Source organism: Solanum stenotomum, chromosome 10 (assembly GCF_019186545.1).
Source record: "Solanum stenotomum isolate F172 chromosome 10, ASM1918654v1, whole genome shotgun sequence".
In the NCBI taxonomy this organism is placed as follows: domain Eukaryota; kingdom Viridiplantae; phylum Streptophyta; class Magnoliopsida; order Solanales; family Solanaceae; genus Solanum; species Solanum stenotomum.
The window spans coordinates 34,088,130-34,106,845 of NC_064291.1; the positions used below are offsets into that span (position 1 = coordinate 34,088,130).

The following is an 18,716-nucleotide window of genomic DNA, read 5'->3' on the forward strand; positions in this document are numbered from 1 at the left end:
GGGGGTCAAGGATAGGGTGAAAAAATGAAATTTTGAAGTTGAAAATAGTTTTTAAAAACAAACTTAATTTTTTTTTGGAGGGGGGACTGGTAGGGGGTGGGGTGGGTGGGGGGCTGGGTTGGAGTTGGGGGGGGGGAGGGTCAAGGATAGGGTGAAAAAAAGAAATTTTGAAGTTGAAAATATTTTTTAATAACAAACTTAAATTTTAAAGTTGGAAGAGAGTTTTGGAAAATGTTTTCCTTAAGTTTTGAAGGTAAGTCATTTTCCTTAAATTTGAGGAAAATTAGTTGATTTGAAAAACATTTAACCCAACCAAACATGAGAAAATTGGAAATCATACCAAACACATCCTAAGTCACGGTCATTGATCAATACAAAATGAACGGATGAGATTAAAATTGGAATATATAACTAGGCCACATTTGGTTTAAGTTGGCTAAAACTGCAATAAATTTGGACGGGAAATAGCTACAACTTTAATAATTTGGAGCAAAATGAAAAAGATTACAATCTAATTAATAAAATACTACATATATTAAATAGAAAATAGATGAATATTTATCATGTAAAATAATAACTTTCCATATAAAAGAAATACACGCTTCATTAAATTATATTTATATATTAGATACTAAACAAACATAAATAATATACAAAAATCGTGATTTCAAATTAACAATTACTAAAAGTACATAGCTACAAGAACAAAATTAATATTTCTTTTATAAATTATGAGTATTAAAATATGATTAATTAGATAAAATTAAATAGTTTACATATATATATATATATATAAAGGAAATTAGTTTTGAAAACATTTACTTAATCAAATAACAACCCAAATGAAATATAAGTCGATAAAAATTGAGTATCAATAATATTGTAATGGCATCAAACAAACTATAGGCGAATTAAGCTTAGGCTAAAAAAAGGGAACGCAAAGTAATTACTTTTTGCATCCCAAAGACATAAGCCTACTGACTACTCTATTTTTGGGCTATTTTTTGTAACTTTATTTTTAGGGGCAACCAAAATTTACACATTTGAGCCTGACAACCTGCGTTTTTTCCATTAACTGAAAAGGGCAAGCAGGCCACTACTATTAACTAATATTTCCCTTTACAAGGCTCTAGTTTATTTTCTTCATCCATGAGATCTTTCTAAAGTTGCATTAAGTGCGCTAACCAAATCATAAAATGTGAAAGCCAACACCAAAATATTAAGGTGTTACATGTATGAAAGCTCGCTGTACGTTTCACCAATCACAGCAACATAAATAGCTAACTATACATAAAATATGAACCTTTGTAGTCAAATATTATGTTCCTAGCCAGCCTACACAAACATATCAAATATTTCATTTTGCCTCAAGATGGGACTAGGCTGCTGAAGATGCGTTTCAAACTGGGACATGCAACCCGCAACCTCGTCATGTTCAGTGGACAAATCTGTTAAGTGGAAAAAAGGATTATCAGCAAATTCACAAAAGAGCTCTTGTATCAATAAAATGACACATAAAAATCAATACAGGGCATATTCTTAACATCGAAAGTACTCCTGACCTTGGGACAAAAACGAACGTCAAGCGTCTCAAGCATCGTACATCGTGATACGGCAGCTTCAACAGCTTCCTCATCAATGTTGCAGGACTGTAGGACAACAAAAGCAAGAGTACAGAATAACTCCACATCACAATTGTGTCACAAGAATTTCAATTGCACAAGCACCTTCCGGGTGTGCCAACAATTTTTCAAGGGAGTTCATCAAAGTAGCTTTTTACAAGACATGATAGAAAGAAAGGCAATCAATTTCACGAGCTCTACACTAGAAAGTGGCATGTCTTTGAGGTAAGCCTGAGGCGTGTAATGATAGAAGCAACAACGGAAATACAGCTCAGAGAAAGCAAAAACTTCTTCTAAAGAAAAAAAAACCAAGACTTCAGTTCTCACTTGCAGTTCCAATATTCAAGCAAATAAGCACCAGTTAAGAGTTCAAATTCTCATTTCAGTAATTTTAGCCCAAGTACATCATGCTCCAAGAAATATAGGCACAATGCCCCCAAACTACATGCCATCCCTAAGGACTTCTAACACTTCCAAATTTGAAAAATGTTTATTATCTAACCACATGAATGCCTAGGAAGACCATGAAGAGTATTAGGATTACTTGTTATTTTAGTAGACCATTGTTAATTTGAGTACTCCTAAAGACAATATGCAGCTAGCTATTAGATCTTACAATACAATCCCATTAGCGACCTGCTTAGGAGCTCAAGTTCTCTCTACAGAATATCAAGCTTAAGGGTATGCATATTCTCCATACCAACCTACTGAACCAGAGGCAGACGAGCATGTGTTGTAAAACAGACCAACGAGGATCCTCCTATCCTAAATGGATGAGTCTTTGGTGTAAAAAGGAAATTGTAAATGAAGTTGAATCATTGATAGAACTCATAAAGTCCCTACAAGGTAGGAAGGGGACTGACATTTGTAATGGTTGTACAGTTTGCATATCCTTCATGCTAAGGTAAAAAACTATTACTACCTCAACAGAGGAAAAAAAGCACAAGTGAAATGATAAAGACCAACTAGAAAGAACACTTTTGCAGCAAAGCTGTCACTACAATAATTAAAAAGCCAGCAAAGAAAATGCCAAATTGAAGATACAAAAATACCTGAAGAAAGAGGCTACTTAATCTTGGACATTCCAGTTGCAATGATTCCAATGAACAGCAATTGCTGAGAATATAATCAAGTAACAACTATGATCATGAAAATAAAGCCATTGATACAACATTAACCTACGAAATCATATTGCTAAAGAAAATACCTCAAATTGAGAACGCACAAGTTGTAACAAGCTATATCAACCTCCTTCAAATTCGCAGACAGGGAAAGGTTTAATGATGACAAAAGGAAACCTTGTGCCATAGGAATAAACACCTTTTTTATATTTGGGCAGCCTACACAGTTAAGGTTCTCTAGCAAACGCTTTGGTTGTTCATTTGGCAACTGCTGTTCTCCCAGGGACGATCCATGAGGTATACTAACACTGGGTATATGCGACAGTTGATCTCCAGTAAATCCCCAATTTAAATCATGCATATTAATACATCCATTCAAGCTGACATGACTCAAATGTGTGCAGCAAGCAAGCAATTCCTCAATGGCTGATTGGCATAAGGTCCCATACGACAAATCCAACTCACAAAGGGCTGGGAGAGCATTTTCTTTATAGAGGGGTTCCAAAGATGTATCAGTGAGATACTTGCATGCTTGCAACTTTAGGACCTACAACATAACATATATATATAAGGTTAGAGAGGGGTTAAAAAAAAGAAAGGAGGAGGGGTGGGGGTGGGGGGGCAGTAAGCCAAAAAAGCCCATCAATGTATCATGCAGATCCAAAAAGCTTATCCCAAACACAATAAGGATGTGCCTAGTGCAGCGAGAAAGAGAAACACAGTTGTGTTACTAAACTAGAGTCTCATCAGAAAATTTCAGATATAGCACTAGAAATTCTGCATACAAGGAACTCATGCCCTTGCACTGAAACAAATTGGGCACAAGACAATGGCAAACATTGGATATGGACAAAAATTATAGCATCTGTTGGAAAGTAGAAATATTCAGATGTTACGCTCCAAAATAAAAAAGAATGACAGAATGCCTAAAGTAACTGGATCTCCACAATTCCAGGCCAGCCATCTTCAAGGGTCTAAAAAGGAGGGCCAATAATGAAAGAGTCAAGGTGGCAATTCTAGTCTACAGTTTCGTAATATTTAACAAGTGCATTATAAACAACCCAACCAAGTGGCACAGAACTATTTGAGAACAGAGACAACATCATCAGTCCGGGAATGGCATTAGAATATCCTACTCCATCAACAGCTAATATAATTGTAGATTTTAGAAGTCCAACAATCTACAATCTTATTCTATACTTTGTTGACTCTCTTTCCCTTGCCCTCAACTAGAGTTCTTTTCAATGCAAAATGGAAACCTCTTACAAGTTTTCTGATTGCTCTTTACAGTTTCTGTTGATCCAGATCCTCCAGAGCAGGTAAAAGCTAAAGCCTAAGCTTGCTTTTAGCTGTTTCCTAGCTCTTTCTGGTATCCATGATTGTCAGCTTCTATTCTACTGATGTTACTTTAAATCCGTGTTATCACTTACACTTGATCTAATGCATTGACTTAATTTACTTCTTATTCTTTGTACAGAGCTGATGATTCACTTTGAAAACAGAAATGCTTTGTCAATAATAAATCAATATAGTTGTCGAAGGGGAGCCTTGGCATAACCGATTACGTTGTTGCCATGTGAATGGGAAACAACCTCTTGCAGAAATGCTGGGTAAGGCTACGTATAATAGACCCAAGTGATCCGGCCCTTCCCCGGACCCAGCGCATAGCGCAAGCTTAATGCACCGGGCTTCCCTCTTTAAATTAATACAGTTGTCACTTGTCAGAACTGTGGTATAACTTGGTAAGAAAATTATAATGGTATTTTGTATTGAAAAATTAAACTTTTGGTTCTGCTTAATGAAAAGCTTCAAATTTGACTTTTTCGCCACAACAACAGAGAAACAGCTTATTGTACTAAAGATCACATTTCTTTTCTAAGAAGAATGGTCAAACACCTTAACTGCCAAAAAACTGAAGGAAAAAAAAAGCACTTCTAGTTCCCCAAAAATATGGCCACAAACAATGATTATTAAATTTGTAATAGTCAAAATAGAATCACAGTTCTACTGAAGTAAGCTTTCAATCAGTCAGAACTGATTCACAAATTATTAAATGCATCCTGGTGTTTTAGCTTTTACTGTAAGTGGGAAAAAAGGAGAAGAACAGAAAAAGGAAAAGGAGAGATTAAAGTAATTGGCTTATGACCCTGTGTTCATCCCATCTTAACATGAGTAAATTTTGTAGTTAGGTATTTTGACCAGCACAAACTTAAGCCAACCCATCCCTTTGATACCCATAAAAAAAAAGATAGGAAAGTGGCCTATATATCTAGAAGAGTGCAAGTCCAGACTGGATAAATAGGCATACTTTTTCCACAAAATAGAGCATGTTAAATCAAGTTCATCTAGCTTCCCACCGTAATGGAGAAAGTGATAATATGCTTAGGCGATAGAAGTTACCTTTAACTGCAAGCATGATTCATAAACAGGTTGCAAGGTAACCAAAAACGTATAGGATAGATCAAGGTAGGTCAAGTTTGGGAGGGACTGCAAAGAGAGGAGTCCAGCACAGCCAACAGATGGACATGACATTAATACTAATGACTCGATGAGGGGGCACGACGAAGTCGTGGCAGATAAACAATCATCCTTGAGTTGGCTGCATATATGGAAAGAAATTAATGAGATGTGACAGAACTAAAACAAATATGCACGTGTGACAAGCGAGAGAAAGTAAGCAACCTGCAGAATGAAGCATCAAAAGAGGTTAACAGGGGGCAATTAATAGATGCTTCAGATAGCACACCACAGCCCTTCAGCTCAAGTGAAGCCATTTGCGGAGCTTCAATATGGAGCATATTCATTTTGGGGCATATACCAAGATTAAGTGACCTAAGACCAACCTGGAATAAGAGAACACATTTATCAACCATTTGGGTATAAATAAAGCAAAAAATGCATGTGTAACAAATTAATAATCATAAAATCAGCAGGTGAACATACAACTCCAGTCTCAAACCCAGAGATGATGTAAAGAAGAAAGGAAGGAGCCGATGATCACTTACTGGGCAAAATGATGCTACTTCAAGATGATCACAACCATCTAAAGAGACTTGTTCAAGATATGGGCACCTAAGTGCAAGAGAAATTAAAGCACGGCAACCACCAAGTGAAAGAGAAACCAAAGAAGTGCTGCAGAAAGCCACAAGTGTCAAGCTCTGAAAAAAAGAAAAGACCGTAATTAGATTTAGACCATAACAACACATACAAATGTTACATAGATACAGCCGGATCTTTCAAGTTGAATAGGCAGAAATATATCATTATTCACTTCCAATATTAAAAAAAAAAAAACTTTTCTGAATAGGTGTTAGCCTAAAACAGATCTGGCAGAAAAGAGAACACAGAAGGCGAATGCTAATCAGGACCCATTCTAAAACAGTGGAAACCTTTCCCTCTCTCAGCCCCCTTTTCCCCGGGAGGGTGCAACTTGAATATATTACTCTTTCTCTCACCTGGTCCCTCCCCCCTTTTCCCAGGAGGAGGGAGGGGGCACGGGGGAGGGAGAATGGGTAACCGAAATATAATACTTGATTTGTTGTGAATTTCTTCAATAGTCTATCACAATATTGACAAATTTAGTTCATTATTCTGTACATCTCTCAAAAATGTCAAACCCAAACCTAATTCAGCCTAGCTTTTCTTGATCACCAAATCAATAAAAGGGAATCTTGATTGGGAGAGGAGTACATATTTCGTCAAGCTTCAAAAGAAAATTCCGATTTGACATTTTTTTTTGAAATGGCACGACTTCAGCTCTAGCATTGAATCAGGAAAAAAAAGGTGAACTATTTTCTTCTCCCATCTGGGCAATAGTTCTCATGTTCTACTTCAGCTTAAAGCCTTAAACTGTCCCCTTAAGAACTCCCATGTATCTAATCAAAATGTTGAAAGAAACTTAGAGCTTATGATACCAAGAAAGACGTTTACCCTAATAGTTATTTTTTGACAAGATAAAAATACTTCAAGTTAATTTGGAAATGTGAGTATAAAATAAATACTACTGGTAAATCTAGGAATACATAATCACTATCCTTAATGCCAAAACAAAGGAATTAGAACTTTTCATCTTTCCCGCTTCACCTCTTGAACAATTTTAATATTTTTTAACTTGTCTGAGTTATTGAAGGAGATTCTTGCAACAAGTTATCCAGGGATTGTTATCCCACCCTCAATGTGGGATAAGAATGACACTACAATCCTGGGATAAGTTATCCCGCAATTTTATCCCAACCAAACATGGGATAAACTCATCCTAAAACTAATCCTGGGATCAGTAATCTCTTATCCCTCGTATCAAACAAGCCCTAAGTGCACCCAGTAGCACAGCTTCCCAGGCTTACGGCAAACAAGAAAGCACAACCAGATGACACAACAGTCAGTACAATTGGATCAAACTTTTTCCTTTCATCATCTTTCATGATTACTCATTAAAATACCTGATCATTGATTGTCAGAATTCAGTACTAGATTTATTTACTTGGAAACATGCATAAAAAAGAATCACAAGTATCTGTTACAAGAAAAGCAAAAATGGCACTATGATCATAGGTCCATAACCACATTGACATACGTGAGGACAAAAACAAGCTCTTAATGAAAAATGTACTCTGCACAGATCAACTGCCAAGATTTTAAGTGAACCACCTTCCGTTGACAAGCAAAACTAAGAAGAGATCATATATATCGTAATTAGATTTAGAAAAATCATGTTCAGCAACACATCCTCTAGTTAACAACCAAGAATGCACAAGTTAACAACGAGGAACTAAAATTGCCAACCTCACAGCTATCTAGAACTAAGGATTTAAGCACAGGACAGCCACCATCATCACTGAAAACTTCACAAATAGAATTGGTGAGCGATTCACACTCAGTAAGGTCTACTTCTAGCAAATTCGGACACTGTAATGCAATTGTTGTCAAGCTTTCCTGCTTCTGCAAAACTAATTTCTGTGGAATAATAAAGGAGAGAACTATTATCCAATGAATAGAATAATTCTAGTCAATAAAATAAGGTGACAATATATAAAATCTAGGAATAAACTTACTTTGAGTGCACTTGAAGTTATATTGATTCGATGAAGCAATGGGCAATTAGAAACAGTAATTGATGATAACATTCCACAATGCAAGTTAAGGTCAATAAACCTGTTTTAATATAAACAGTAGGTTACTGCACAAAAGAGTGACGGCAATCAAGGGATGGAAAGAAGTTCCCTTGAGACTGGATATGGAAACTATAAAGCCTGTATCATACTTGCGACAATGTACTAGTCTGATGCTCTGAAGGCGAGGAAGATCCAAGGACACTGATGTCAATAAACTGCAATTATCAAGCTCCAGAACCTGAAAACAAGTGAAATTCACTGTTCAATATGAGATTTAAGGACTCCTGATTACAGCATGGCTACCAGTATGAAAAGGGTGAGGAAAGACTCAAACCTCTAACATATAGCTATGGGCTATGGCAGCCATGGAAGCTGATGTTATGCCCTCACAACTATGAAGCTTGAGAACAGTCAGCATAACCAGCCTCACAGACTTCAACAAGTAACAAGTGTTAGTATAAACCAACTATGTCAATTTCAGGTACTAGGTAATTTTAATGAACATACCTCAAGAGAAATGTTTGGGCAGTATGAAGCATCCAAAACTCGTAGATTTCCACAAGTTTGAGCTATATCACGCAGTGTTTCATCACTGACACATGAACAATTTGACATATCCAAAGACTCTAAAAGAGGGCATGCTGTGGCAGCCGAACGAATAGCAGCGTCGGAAAGTTTGTGACAAGAAGCAATATCAAGGTCATGTAAAAGAGGGCAATTAAGCACCGCATGTGGCATGCTACTGCGCTTAAGTGACAACGTTTCAAGTTGTGGACATCTGTAAGAATACAAACAATTAAGCACAATTGGACGCTAACTACTTTAACAAATTAACATTGTTGACTAATATTATACAACCTGATAGAAACTCGAAGCACACGACACTTCACTAGCTGCAGAAGACGCAAGCTATCATGAGAAATTGGTATCTCTTGAATGCCATTTCCAAGAGTGGCATCATTAATAGTCAAACTCCTCAACACATGGCAATCTGTTAAGGCCTGAAAAAATGTTTCCCCCAATTGACCTCTGCCCAATGACAGAGTCTCAAGATTCCTGGCAACAATGAAATGTATCAAATTAGTCACTTATAGTGATTCATTCCTAGAGTAGTGACAACATAAAAAAAAGCTATTACCTTAAAGAAGAAACAGCTTTCATTGCTAGTGGGTGAATATTAGGAGTTCCATATAAGTTGATTGTTGTTGCATTTGGGTATCGCCGACACATGTCCTCAACTACATCATACATGAACAAAAAGTTGCAATTAATTGAAACATGAATTTTATGTGAAGTGATCATAGTAGTGTGGAAGGAACGGATACGAGGAAAAGATACTCACATTGATTTGAGGATATCTGTTTGTTCTCAAAATTCAGATACCGCCAAAAGTCTTCGTGAGAGCTAGCTGCTCTCCACTGGCTACAAACACTTGCAGCTCGACAAAGATCAATATGGTCCAAAAAGGAGAACACCTGGCAACAGATGGGGCATATATTCCCTTAATCAGAAACTTAGTATAAACACTTATTGATTAAGCAACACAGAAGGAGCGGATGTGGCAACTAGTAAATACCATATGCAACAAGTCATCAGTAAGATCCATCCGCACATCTAAATCCTCCATTTTAGAATCTTTCCCCTCAGCATCTGTTGCACCAAGTAAGTTTGATAAACTCATATCTCCACCGCCCTCGTTCATTGGACATAAGTAACTGGTTTCCTGCAACAAGTGGTTGTCCCAATCCCTGCAAGAATATTAATCAATCAGTCTTCATTTTTGAGTTGTTGGCCTACATTTAGGGCTTACTTCAAAACTCAAAAGACAATTTGATTATATCAAATTAAAGAGTAACATTATATATTAGGTTAAGCTTTTGAAATTCCAAATATAACTAGCTTTAGAAATAATTCTACTCCATGTTAATATTACTATGTTCTTTTCTCTAAAAGAATTATGTGAGAATGTACTTTCTCCAAAACTCAGTGAATAGTGTAACACTCTTGACCACATGTAAAACTGTACACACGAGAAATAATCAAGAGTCCTTAATTAATTAGTGAGCCACCCCTATAACAACAACTGATCCTTGTAATTAGGCTTGGGTTGCTTAAATGAATTCTGTATTAGTTCTCTACTATGGCCAACTTCACTCTAATATTCAATAGAATTTGACTAATTGGAAAAAAATATTGTAAATGAAGGTGCAGTAGCAGGTCTTACAGCGAAAAGGAGTTAACTTTGGGCCTTTTACTACAGGTATCACGATCAGAATCCTCTTTCAGCACTGTTGAGGATGAAGCCTCTCCACTCAAACCCAAATTCAAATTAACATCCAACATTTTCTCCCCACTATAATTTTCATTCTTCACCTCCACTTCACTGGATAACCAGTTGCTATCAAAATCAATCTCCTCATTCTTGGGAACACCAAGATCACCTGCAGCGCCCGCTTGTGGACTCACCACTGCTGCAACATTGACACCTTCAAAAACATTCCTCCAGTCAAATGCCGAATTTTCATCTGGAGATTCGTCGCCGTTATTCCCCAAAATCGGGTCCCTCATACTCTTGTAGCCCTTCTTACTATCCTCTTCTTCTCCAAAACATAAACAACACCAAATCCTCATACACTCACTCACACCACACCAAGAAAAATAAAGAATAAACCCCAAATTTTATCAATTTCTGATCTTCAGAAACCCTAGCTCACGATCTAAAACTTTCCCCAAAAAAAAACCCTAACTTTACAACAAACTACACCAAAACGACTCCTTTTTCACAAGAAAGCACACAAATTACATAGTTCACAGAATCTAACAAATTCTTGTTCCAGAATCTTCGACAAACCGGAGAATGGAGTTGCAGAAAAAGGTATGTGTGTAGAGAGAGAAAACAGTATGAGAAGTGCAGTGAGAGAAAGACAAAGAGATCTGATCGGATCTTTCGAAGGATCGAAGGCTGGCAGTGGTGACGCTTTTCTGGGATTGAGCTTTGGAAAGATCGGCAAATGGAGATTTGTGGGAAATATAATACTACAGACAATGGAGCTACTTCTTTTCACCTTATATATGTCTGTCTATGTCTATATCTCACCACTTTATCTCTCAAAAATCAAATATTACAAATAGTGAATTTATATAAACAATCCTTCTTGTTTCCTATTAAGAGTTTCAACATGGAAATTATAAAATTTGAAAATTAAAAATACTACTCTAGTATATAAAGTTAAAATTGTGTTTGAATATGAATATTTAATTATTCTTTTGTAGATGAAATTTATTTTATTTTATTTTATTTTAATTTTAAAGTAAAGTGAGACCTCAGTATTTAAAGTTAAAATTGTGTTTGAATATGAATATTTAATTATTTTTTTGTAAATGAAATATAGTGAATTTTATTTTATTTTATTTTAAAATTAAAGTGAGACCTTGAGGTCTTTTTTTATTAAAATGGAAAACAAATGATTCAATGTACCAAGTTTGATTCAAAAAAAGATTCAGCCCAATTCAAAAAGAAATTAAAGATAAAAATGAATATAGACAAAAATAAATAGGCATTTAGATTCGTGAATGTTTCGAGGATAGCAACATATGGGTTCTTTGTATTCTTCGACAACTTCTCGACAAAGGGATTTAGATCGTTGGTCATGCAGTGTCCAAGCAAAGATCTCATTTCTCTAGAAATCATTAAGGAGCGACAAAAATGAGGTAAGATCCTTCGTTCTTCAACCTTTCGGATTTGAGCTCCCATTGAATTTTGAAATTTCATAATTTCTAACTTCCCATATGTTATTTGTGCTAAAGATACTCAAAATGCTAAGTAAACTTATGTAACACCTCAAAGGTTCCAATAAAAGGTTCCACAATTCAAAAAATATATATAGATTTGCAGAATTTTGGGTTCTATGGACAAGTTTACAAGTCGTGAAAAGTAGTACGACTCGTAGGAACCATCCGTGTATGAGACTTCGGAAATCAGGAAAATTGGGTTAGAGTTTACGATCGAATTTACGAGTCGTATAAAGTTGTACGAATCATAGACACGAATCGTAGTTGAAACTTCAGAAAATTGGGCTCAAAATGGACGAGTGGATTTATGAGTCGTAATAGGTTCTATGTGTCGTGGAAAGGCCTCATGAACCGAAGTCCTAAAACCTTGGATATTCCCTAGACTTACTTCTATGACTTGGTAGTATGGATCATGCAATGGACTACGAGTCGTGGTTTAGGTCTCGTAGATCCTTCCTCAAAAACTAAGCATTTCGTTACAGTTTTCTACGAACGACCCGGACAGATGATGAGACATTCTACGGATCGTAAAAGGGCTTCATAGGTCAAAGTTCAAAATTCAGGATATTTTCCTCTAAGTACTATGGACAGGGTTCTACGGACCGTAGAGGGTATTACGATCTGTAGATACCCCGTAGAAGCCCCCCAACAATTGTTAACTAGGGGCATTTTAGTCCTTTTCCACTCTTTTCATTCTTAATTATGTATTTGGCCTGTTCTAAGTGGGAATAAAGGATTCCTAACAACCATAATCTCTCATTCTCTCTTAATTCTCCCAAAATCCAATTTCTTATCTCTCAAGTTTCTTTCCAAGGCAAGAAAAAGTGATTCAAACTTCAAGTTTTTCTTCCAAGATTCAAGCTAGGGTTTCATTCAAGGTATGTGAGAACTTCATCAATGGGTTCTTCTTTATCTATTGAGTCCCAAAGAAACCTCAATTTCTCAAATTATAAATTTCCCAAAACTAGGGCTTAGTTGATCTTGGATACTTGTTGAATTTCAGTCTTTTCTTCATAATTAATCTTAAATTGCATGAATTGATTATAATTCAATGTTTTCAATGATATTTTCATAAACTCATAGCACAGATTATATATATATATATATATATATATATATATATATATATGTCTCTGTGTGTGTCTCATATTATCACATTTTCATGAAATATGATACTTTCAAATAAATTATCTCTCGATATGTACAGATATCATGATTATGATGCTGTTAATTAGAGGATCCTTCAGATTATGTTCAGTTATCATGGTTTATGAGCTACTCATTATTTTATTAGATTATCAATATGATTAAGTAGAACAAATTATTATAGTTTTCAGATTTATGCATAATTTTGTTGGGAGTATACTTAGCACCGAATCAGACTAAGGTCGATTACCCAAGTTTCATAACTATGTGCCCCCGTAGATTATGTCTTGAACAGACATTAGCTAGTGGATCCACGTTAGCTCAGATATCATGGCCTTTACCTTGGCAAGTAGGATACTCTCTTTTTGGTGTGGGAGTAGTACACCGAACTCTATGTATAAGCTTACATGATTTATGTCTTTTTTAGTATCTCCCACATATGGTATGTTTCATATATTGCATGATCTTGTACTTATGTATGTTAGATTATTATAACTCAGTTTTATTTTATTTTACTTGGTCTTTCATCAGCATGTTTTACAGATTTATCATGATCAGATGTTATGTTCATTATGCATTTCTCATATTCCAAGTATTGACAGCATATTTTCTACCTATATTGTTTGAGAATATAGGTTTTGACACTGTTAGTACTACCTCTAATTAGCTAGTAGCAGTATTGAGGAGTCATCATCTCTCCGAGGACACCACTTATGTTTCATTTTTAGACATTACTTTTAGTTTTCAAACTTGTTAGAGTTAGCTAGGGATTTATCCTAACAACTCGTATTAGTAGACGCTTTCAGATAGATACTTAGATTCCGCCATGTGATGTTGTTTCTAGATTTTGTCTATGTTGAGTAGGGGTGTGCATTCGGTTTTATTTCAATTTTAGTTTCCACATGTATATCTCAATTTTGTGTTGATTTGCTATTCTTAGTGTCATGCCATGCCATGTCTTGAAGTTATCTAAGGGTCACTTGTGGCTCTAGGCACCGTATCGCATCTAGGAATAGTCTCGGAGCGTGACAACTTTATCTCAATATACCCAAAAAATCCCATTATGTGCTATGATATCATATTTCAAACAAAAAACCTCTTCAGATTTAGAGTTATGTAGAACAACAGAACACAATGGTGAATGTATTGTTAAAATTCTTGAAATTATCTTTGAGCGGCGATTTCAAATATAAAAAAAAATAGAAAAGGGTTGTATTTGTCCTTATACTTTTTAAAAAAAGGTTATATTTACCCCTCATAATGCTTTTTGATATATTCGTCCTTAGCATCCAACTCTGGGCACATATTTAGCCTTGAGCTATTAAGTCTCATTTGTCCATTCTTATTATCATATGTTTCAAAAAACATATTTCAGTAAAATTTTAATTAGAAGTATGGTAGAACTTTAATTAAATAGATTATTAGATAGAATTCATAAAATTCTAATCTATTTTTAAAAAATAATAAATGGAATATAAAATGAAAATAATTAACAAATGCATCTCTCCAATGAATGTGAACATCGTAGCAATCAGGTATGTCAATGTATGAATCAAAATAAATTAAGTCTCTTTAAGGTGAGAAAGAGGGATCGAGAATGATGATAATCATAACAACAATAATGACGCTGGAGAGTAAAAATTTATGATGATAATAACCATTTTAATTACAAGACTAAAATACGACATATTTTTAATCCAATTAAATTTAAGTGGAAAGAAATTTTAATTGGGTTAAACATATATCTACCTAGGCTCCATGTAGGATAATAACAGTGGACACATGAAACTTAACAGTTCAAGGGAAAATATATGTCGAAAGTGGTATTGTAAGAACAAATATATCAAAAAGTATGATGATGGATAAATATGTCATGACCCAGGGGTACCCCCTAGATGTAACATGGTGTGTAGAACCCCGAAGGACTCCATACAAGCCACTTAGCTCTCATAACATAAGTCCAAGTTCAAACATTTTATAAAAGAAAAACGGAAGTCTAAAACATTTGTCTCATCATAGCCATCTAATACAATAGAATGAAATTGTGCCTAGCCCATACATCATGTCCAAACGATAAATACATGAAATGGAACTAAACAATGAAAAACTCTGTCCTCGAAGCATGAAGACTCACCAAAGCTCAGAAAATATCTCAAGTCAACCTCTAGCCACGAAACTCGGAATCCTGACTGCCGGACCCTACATTTGGGGAAATGTAGGTAAGAGTATGCGTTAGTACAAAGCAATGTACCAAGTATGATAGTCATGCATAAAACATTTAAAACATGTTAAAAGGGACATTTCATTTCATAACATGCAATTGGCCAAGCTAAAACACGATATAAGAGAGTTAGAAAACATATTTCATAATAAAAACATGGTCAATGCAAGCTAACATCTTTAAAGCCTTTGAACACATATGAGATACTCCTTGAGTAACCTTAGTTCATTATTAATCTTGTTGTGGGGAATTATCCTTAACAGACATAGAGACCATGTGAGCTATAACATGATCCCCCGGTGTCTCCCACACCGAAAGAGGTTGTCCTACTTGTCAAGGTAAGGACCGTGAACTTCTAGCTTAAGTGGATCCACTAGCTAATCATCCTATGGGGGCACATATTTAAGGGATAAAGATATTGCCACTATAAACCCAACCTCTACGAATGGGAGAGCTTCCATCTCAAGAGATTGCTTCTAGAATCCTGACCTCTACTAACGGGAGAGCTTTCATCTCATGTAAATATCCTCTCGGTGCTAAGCATAAATCCCACAGAATACTATTTTCTTACTTATTCTCATTATCCATGGAAAGGTGTCCTTGGACAACCAATCCAAGCTAAATTCATTAGTATAACTCTTACTCTTTGATTCAATTAGGTGAGAAAGTCTTCCAACCTAAGAATCTTTTTTATGTGAGAAAACCTTTCACATCTTACTCTTATGTGTACATGAAAATCCTTTCAATAACACATCATAATCATCATCATCGATACTTTATTCTCAAAGCTTCCTTCAAACATTTGCATAGATTTCATAAGAAAATGCATAATTCTATAATTTACCTCTTGAGGTTCAAAACCCACTTTCAATCATCAATACTTAGAAAACATGGGTTATATATGAATTTCATCATAAATTCATGTAAAACTAGTTATACATGCTTAATTTCATAAAACTCTTTCTTGAAGATCAAAATCCCATATCATATGATTCATAACTTGAAAACATGGGGATTACATGGGTTCATAGGGTAAAACATTATAAAACCATAGTATTTCATCAATTCATGCATAGAAGATCATAATTCAATCATTCAAATCAATAATGAAAAGAACCCATGACAATTGAAGATTACCCTAACTCAATTGGGAATTCTTCCTTTTGAAATAGAGAAATTTGGGAACTCCATGAATGTAAGGAATGCATGGATGAAACTATCATTCCTTGAATACAAATGCTAGCCTTCAATGGAGGAATTGGGACCTTAGCTTGAAACCCTAGTTGAATCCTTATTCTTCTTCAAGTTCTAGAGAGAGAATTATTTTAGAGTTCTTCTTTTTTGGTGAGTTTGGAGAGAATGATTTATATTGGGAAATTTGGGGGTAAAAAAACTTATATAGGGGTCCTAAACATAGGCAAAACGACATAGTATAGGAGCTAATTAATTAGGAAAATACCCAACTGACCCTGAAAATAACTGCCAGCTGACCACCAACGGGCCGTGGTTTGACCTACGACCTGTACTGGTGGACTGTCGTTGGTCATCTGGGACTAGAATTTTGGCCAGTGAACCACTGACCGTGGTCTGACCTACGGTTAGTTGGTCAGGCCGTGGTCTTGAGCCTTCAGACCACCTTTAGGCAGGGCCATCCACGGACCACACCTACGGTCCGTGGTCCCATCCACGGGTCGTGGCTGGACCTCGTGGCTGGCACCTATAATTTTCCCTAAAATTGATTTATTTCCCTTTTTCAAATACGAAGTGTTACAAAATATAACCATTTCTCAAAGTATAAGGGTAAATATGTCCCATTTTTCAACAAACAAATATTTTGTATTTAATATTTCCATCCCAAACGATTGACCCTTTATAGAGGTTAATACCACATTTGATAAGGAAATATATAAAATATATGTTAAGTAATTTAAAACATCAATATTATCTTATGATTTTACTTGCTTTCGTGATGAGTTGGATATGTTGCATGTTTGTATACCCTATAAATATCCTTCTTGTTTCTTATGTTTTGTGTGTAACTGTGTGAAAACTATAAATATTGTATGGTTGTATATTTTTGTTTGTTGATTAACTAGCTCTTTTGTGTTTTACTTTTTGAAATCTCGATCTGAAAATTAGCTTGTCAATCTTCAGTAATTTTTTAGCCCATGTTGTTAATTTTTTAAAGTGGTGATGTTGAATTGTGATACGTCCAAATTACACCTCCGGTGAAGAAACTATTAGTCCATCATTTCTAAAGAAAGGAAAAGTTTGGGGGGATTTGATTATCTTTCAATGTCAATTTTTTATACGTAACATCAACAATATTGATTTGAAATGGAGAAATTAATTTAGAGAGTAGCTAGGATTGTGCTAACCAAGATTTGATGACTCATTTTGGATAATCACAGAAGTTAATTTTGTAGTGCTAAGTATGCAAGTTTGCCAAACCTTATAATCACTTAATGCATTTTTCAACCAAATTAAATGAATATCACTTTTATTCTCTCGAACAAAAGTGTTGATCATTAAGTAAATTAACAATCACTCTGAGTTGATTAATCTTACTACAACATCAATCATTAACGAGTTTTAGGAGTCTTGAATCCTCGTTGTTAGTTCTTTTCTTTAGTTTTATCATAAATTGAAAATTTTAGGTTTCTTTGGGACTTGATGGGTGAAGAAGAACTCATTGATGAAGTTTCCACATACGTTGATTGAAACCCTAATTTAAATTTGGAGAAGGAGACTTGAAGCTTTGGAGCTTTGATCTTGCCTTAGGAGAGAAGAAATTGTTTTTAAGAGAATGAGAGGGAATAGAGAGGTTAGAATAAGCAAGAATCAGTTACACCTTTCAAAATAAGCCCAAAATGACGTAGTATAGAAATTAAAAGAGTGGGAAAAACTAAAATAACACTGACTAAAAATCTGTAGGAGACCCTTCACGAAAGCCCTCAAGGGACCGTACACCCTTTCACGGTCCGTGAAGATACTCGTAAACTAAAGGGGAAATGGGGTCCTGAAGTTTCCCTTATACGGCCCCATCCACGATCCGTTTACATGTCTATGAGCCGTACAAATCAGCCATCTTGGTTGACTAAAAACTAACTTTGTTGAAGGTGGTCTACGGACATGTATACGGTCTGTGAAGCCTCATATTGACCGCACAAGTTCCCTTATACATAGTCCTTCTGAAGTTCACTCCACAAATCCTTTCAAGGTTCGTAATTTCCTTCATCATCCATAAATGTGTTAGTTCAAGTGACCTTTCTACAACATTCAGGTCTTTTCTATAATTTCCAACTTTGTCTGAGTTAGGCACTTCTGAAGTGTTACAATATCTCCCGATTAGGAGCATTCGTCCCCGAATGAGGTTCAACTAGGCATGAAAAGAGTAGGGAAAGATCTATAACCCAATCATGAATGCAAAACACATGAAATCGAAGGAGTGACTGGCTTCGAGCTAAAACATGAGGTTTAAAACTGATTTCATAAACATGTATGCATAGGGAAACACGAGTATAGCTAAAACACGTGAATCAAAAGAGTATCTAAGAGAAACAAATACCTCATGTTGTAACCAAACTAGAAGGAAAAATATGGGAGGGGGGAGTACTTCGACATCATATCGGCTTCGGCCTCCCAAGTAGCACCCTTAACAAATTGATTCCTCCAAAGAAGTTTCACAAAAGCAACTTTGTTA

At 35.5% G+C, this 18,716-nt stretch overlaps 1 protein-coding gene across 1 annotated transcript; it reads right to left on the bottom strand.

The window, feature by feature from the left end:
* Positions 1–1,219: 1,219 nt before the first annotated feature.
* On the bottom strand, positions 1,220–10,944 carry LOC125841945 (F-box/LRR-repeat protein 15). Its single transcript, XM_049521135.1, has 17 exons — positions 10,079–10,944; positions 9,431–9,602; positions 9,197–9,329; positions 8,993–9,092; positions 8,713–8,910; positions 8,362–8,632; positions 8,189–8,287; positions 8,004–8,092; positions 7,795–7,894; positions 7,526–7,696; positions 5,749–5,901; positions 5,426–5,586; positions 5,144–5,342; positions 2,830–3,290; positions 2,675–2,738; positions 1,563–1,649; positions 1,220–1,448 (listed from the first exon to the last, which is right to left on the bottom strand). The coding sequence occupies exons 1-17, from the start codon at positions 10,483–10,485 to the stop codon at positions 1,368–1,370; spliced, it is 2,946 nt and encodes a 981-aa protein (XP_049377092.1). The 5' UTR covers positions 10,486–10,944; the 3' UTR covers positions 1,220–1,367.
* Positions 10,945–18,716: the final 7,772 nt, after the last annotated feature.